This window comes from Gossypium raimondii, chromosome 4 (genome assembly GCF_025698545.1).
Source record: "Gossypium raimondii isolate GPD5lz chromosome 4, ASM2569854v1, whole genome shotgun sequence".
Classification (NCBI taxonomy): Eukaryota; Viridiplantae; Streptophyta; class Magnoliopsida; order Malvales; family Malvaceae; genus Gossypium; species Gossypium raimondii.
Genome location: NC_068568.1, coordinates 29,668,210 through 29,673,220, shown reverse-complemented (window position 1 = coordinate 29,673,220; position 5,011 = coordinate 29,668,210). Strand labels below are relative to the sequence as shown.

Sequence of the window (5,011 nt, the reverse complement as noted above, 5' to 3'; positions counted from 1 at the left end):
AGCTTCCTACATATAAATATATCCTTAAAACCCATGATTATTTCAGTGCAAAATTACCCAATAAAACCCATCCATTAATCTCTGTATCTGCCTATAATCTGTAGCCGGAAATTTCCTTGCCTGTCTACACCTTAAATATGCTAATATATATAATATATGAAGAAAAAGGAGGAAGTGTTGCCAACATATATTTTATTACCTTTTCCAAAACGCATGCCCCCAATATTTTAACCTATGATTATCTTTAAGATCTCCTTAACCAACACATCATCCACTAATTTGTCCCAGGTTCACAAGCAAACTACATTAGCCAAAAGTGTTAGGCCTAGCTGCTATTTGCTGACATGTACACCACCATTGCTACACGGTTCGTGACGCTGCTGATGTGTTACAGGCACGTGTCCACACTTGTTGACCCTTGATTGGCCCATCACTCAGTTCATTGCATAGTCAAAGATCATAGGCGCCAAACGTACGTTCACTCCTTCAACGCTAGTTAGGCAGCCTCCGCCTCAGCCCTCACATTTTCTTTCGTTGTATATATTATTCATCTCAACGCTGCAGGCTTCTATCCTAGCTACTATAATCTTGGTGGTGCAAAACACAAATTTGTTTCACTAAAAGAAGCAAAATAATGGGGTTTTGCAAATTTTCCAAGTTTAGTTTTCTATTCTTGATCAGCATTCTCTTTGTGTCTACAGCTGAAGAGAATGCTAGAATTTCATATGATCGAGTTTCGTTGCTTTCCTTCATGTCGGGTGTTGTTTCAGACCCTGAAATCTCCCTGGAACATTGGAACTCCACTAATGTGCATGTTTGCAACTGGTCGGGTGTGGGGTGCAACCATGAAAGAGACCAAGTGGTGCAGCTTGACCTTAGTGGGAGGTCACTTAAAGGCACCATTTCTCCTGCTCTAGCCAATCTTTCTTCTTTGATGGTTCTTGATTTGTCAAAGAACTTCTTCCAAGGCCATATCCCACCGGAGCTTGGTTCTCTTTTTCAGCTCAAACAACTTTGTCTGTCATGGAATCTTCTTGAAGGAGACATTCCTTCTGAGTTGGGTTTTCTTCACCAATTAGTATACCTTGATTTGGGGAGTAACCGGCTTGCGGGACACATTCCCTCTTCTCTTTTTTGCAATGGCTCATATTCATTGCAATATATAGATCTTTCCAACAATTCTCTCAGTGGTGAAATCCCTTCGAAGACAGAATGTTCACTTAGGGAGTTGAGGTTTCTCTTACTTTGGTCGAATAGACTAATTGGTCAAGTACCTCAAGCCCTTTCCAACTCCTCAAAGCTTCAATGGGTTGATTTGGAGTCCAACATGTTAAGTGGGGAGTTGCCGTCTAATATTGTGCGCAAAATGCCGCAGTTGCAGTTCCTCTATTTGTCCTATAATGACTTCGTTAGTCATGATGGTAACACTAACCTCCAACCCTTTTTTGCTGCTTTACTCAATTCCTCTAACTTTCAAGAACTAGAATTGGCCGGAAATAATCTTGGCGGAGAGATACCTTCTATTATTGGTGATCTTTCTACCAATCTTGTACAGGTTCATCTCGATGATAATCTGATATATGGTTCCATTCCTCCTGGCATTTCCAACCTTGTGAATCTCACCCTCTTGAACTTGTCTAGCAACCTTTTGAATGGTTCCATCCCACCTGAATTATGCAGAATGGAGAAACTAGAGAGAGTTTATCTTTCAAATAATTCACTCTCTGGTGAGATTCCCTCAGCTCTAGGAAACATTACGCATTTGGGGCTGTTGGATTTGTCGATGAACAAGCTTTCAGGTTCAATTCCTGATAGTTTCGCCAATCTCTCCCAGCTAAGAAGATTACTACTCTATGGAAACCAGCTTTCGGGGACAATTCCTTTGAGTTTAGGCAAATGTGTCAACCTGGAGATTTTAGACCTTTCTCGAAATAAGCTTTCAGGGATAATTCCTGGTGAAGTTGCTGGATTGAGGAGCTTGAAGTTATACCTGAATTTGTCTAGTAATCACCTTCATGGACCCTTACCTCTAGAGCTGAGTAAAATGGATATGGTGTTAGCCATTGATCTGTCGTCAAATAATCTCTCGGGCTCCATACCATCGCAACTTGGGAGCTGCATTGCCCTCGAGCACCTCAACCTTTCCTCTAATTTCTTGGAAGGTGAGCTTCCAGATTCCATAGGACAGTTGCCTTACCTTAAAGAACTCGATGTCGCTTTAAACCAGTTGAGTGGAGACATACCAGTGACCTTTCAGGCATCAACATCTATCAAGGCCATGAACTTCTCTTTCAACAAGTTCCACGGGAATATATCAGACAAAGGGGCATTTTCATTGCTGACTATGGATTCTTTCACAGGGAATGATGGTCTTTGTGGTTCGATTAAAGGCATGCCAAAATGCCGAAAGAAACATCATTCTCATTTGGTTATATTTTTGCCTATCATCGTTTCGTTGTTTGCAACTCCTTTATTGCTTATGTTTGGATACCCTCTGGTGCTCAAATCAAGGTTCCGGAATCGACTTGGTGTTGTCAATGGAGGGGCTTTCGAAGATGAAGAAAAAGATGGGAAAGAGCCTAAATACCCAAGAATCTCATACGAACAACTCATTGAAGCCACTGGTGGGTTCAGTGCATCAAGCTTAATTGGTTCAGGCCGTTTTGGTCATGTATATAAAGGAATTCTTGGGGACAATACGAGAATAGCAGTGAAAGTTTTGGACACAAGGACAGCCGGGGATATTTCAGAGAGTTTCAGAAGAGAATGTGAAGTCCTAAAGCGAACCAGGCATAGAAACTTGATCAGGATCATAACAATTTGCAGCAAGCCAGATTTCAAGGCTCTAGTCCTTCCTCTGATGCCAAATGGGAGCCTGGAGAGGCACCTATACCCCAGCCACGGAATAAGCCATGGCTTAGATTTGATCCAATTGGTAAACATCTGCAGTGATGTAGCTGAAGGGGTTGCTTATCTGCACCATTACTCACCGGTTAAAGTCGTCCACTGTGATCTTAAACCAAGTAATATTCTTCTTGACGAGGACATGACTGCTTTGGTGACTGATTTCGGAATTGCAAGACTGGTCAGAGGTGTTGATGAGACGATTTCTGCAAATGATTCAATCTCCTACAGCTCTGCAGATGGCTTGTTATGTGGATCTGTTGGCTATATAGCTCCTGGTATGCATTTTCTTCTTCATTGCTCTATTTTAGCTAGAATCATAACTTTCCCATAGAGGATTAATAGCATAAACTTCTACTTTTTCCTTTAGTTTTTACACTACTAGTGTTATTACTTATTAGTTAAACTACGCAGTCTCTGCCATTGCTGACAACATCAGCCTGCACCATTTGAATAGCTACTTCATTACTAAAATACTCACTGCTGTTGATCTTTCACTTGGTTAAATGCAGAATATGGAATGGGAAAACGAGCTTCTACTCAAGGGGATGTATACAGTTTTGGGGTCCTTTTGTTGGAAATAGTTTCGGGAAGGCGCCCCACAGATGATGATGAAGGTTCAAGCTTACATGACTGGGTGAAAAGTCACTATCCTCATAAGCTTGAACCCATAGTAAAGCAAGCACTGCTGAGGTGCAGCCCTGGTTCAATGCCAACAAATTATGATAAAATATGGCGTGATGTTATTTTGGAACTGGTTGAACTTGGCCTTATGTGTACACAGTACAACCCTTCAACAAGACCAACCATGCTAGATGTGGCCATTGAAATGGGGCGGCTAAAGCAATATCTCGCTAATCCTGCCTCGATGTTGACCGGAGAAGCCTCTTCTAAGGCTGATGCCCCGTTGATCATATAATGATGACACAAATATTACTTTCATCATTGTATTCATTTTTTTTCCGCTGAAATCTTATCTTTCTCAAACGGGTTGCAGATTTTAGGATTCGAACACAAATTTACTAATTTTCAGGTGACTACATAAACCAACTTGATCAAACCTTAACTCTTAGGTTGGACCATTAGTTTTGCATTCATAATGTCTATTCTAGCTAAGAGACCAAGACCAATCTGTTGCTTTGTGCATGCGAAACGTTTTCCATTTTCATTCTACCGTCCAAAAAGCTCCTTCATTTTCACTCAATCGTTTTCCAAGTGATCAACCAACCAAAGATGACCTTTTTCATTAATGATATCAACCAGCTGATAAAATGGGATATGAAATCAGGAGTGTGTACTATGAATCATTCATTATCCAATTAAAGTATATTAAATTAATCTTAGCCTTGTTTTTTTTTTTTTAATTTATGACAAGCAATGTGGATGGTTTTCCATAATAGAAATTGTAGTTAAGGACTCTTTTAACCTACCATTAATATAGCAATATTGCCTAAAACAACTAGGTATGCTAGTGGATGCTTTTAACCATATATTTTATTCCCACTCGAGATTATGATCATCATAATTAATTAATATAAATAAAAGTATCAATATTGTAATTCACATCCTTGCACTAGCATCAGGAATCATAAATCAAAGCTTATTGCAGTAGGCCAAATTGTCTCAGGCAAAACAAAAGGATAGGAAGCAGAGATTAGAAAAATAATTAAGAGATGATATGCAAATCAATATCCAATAGTCAACTTGTGAAGTCACCAGGTCTGAATATGAAAGCAGTTTAGTTTAGATATAGAAACAGGTGCAGTGGCAGCATACCTTTTATATCAGATGTCAATATCCATCTGCTGTTATCTTCAATTATCTAGTGGCGTTTTGCCTTGCCTTGTCAAACACTTTCACCAATCTGATGCTATGATATGGACCTCAATGCGTAACCGGTTATCCATCAATATCAATCTGCGGATAACATATTCATCTCCACCTTTAATTCCTCCCGAATATTTTGCGGTCATCCGATGTGTATTCGGTCATATTGTGTTTATTCCAGCTGTTTAACGGATATACATAAAGCAATTAGTTGTAGTAAACATCAGTGATAAATATGCAAAGTATTGAAGTCACTAACTAGTTTTTTGTTTAGTTATGA

The 5,011-nt window shown here is 39.7% G+C and overlaps 1 protein-coding gene across 1 annotated transcript; it reads left to right on the top strand.

Moving 5' to 3' along the window:
• Positions 1–563: 563 nt before the first annotated feature.
• LOC105778813 (putative leucine-rich repeat receptor-like serine/threonine-protein kinase At2g24130) lies at positions 564–4,242 on the top strand. The gene is made up of 2 exons (XM_012602572.2): positions 564–3,182; positions 3,417–4,242. Exons 1-2 carry the CDS (start codon positions 635–637, stop codon positions 3,821–3,823), a joined length of 2,955 nt encoding a protein of 984 aa, XP_012458026.1. The 5' UTR covers positions 564–634; the 3' UTR covers positions 3,824–4,242.
• The last annotated feature ends 769 nt before the right edge of the window (positions 4,243–5,011 follow it).

Bases quoted from the DNA above. Each gene is read 5' to 3' on its own strand.
- LOC105778813 (XM_012602572.2), top strand. From the start codon at position 635: ATGGGGTTTTGCAAATTTTCCAAGTTTAGTTTTCTATTCTTGATCAGC. The intron at 3,183-3,416 runs GTATGCATTTTC...GGTTAAATGCAG, and splicing joins TGTTGGCTATATAGCTCCTG to AATATGGAATGGGAAAACGA.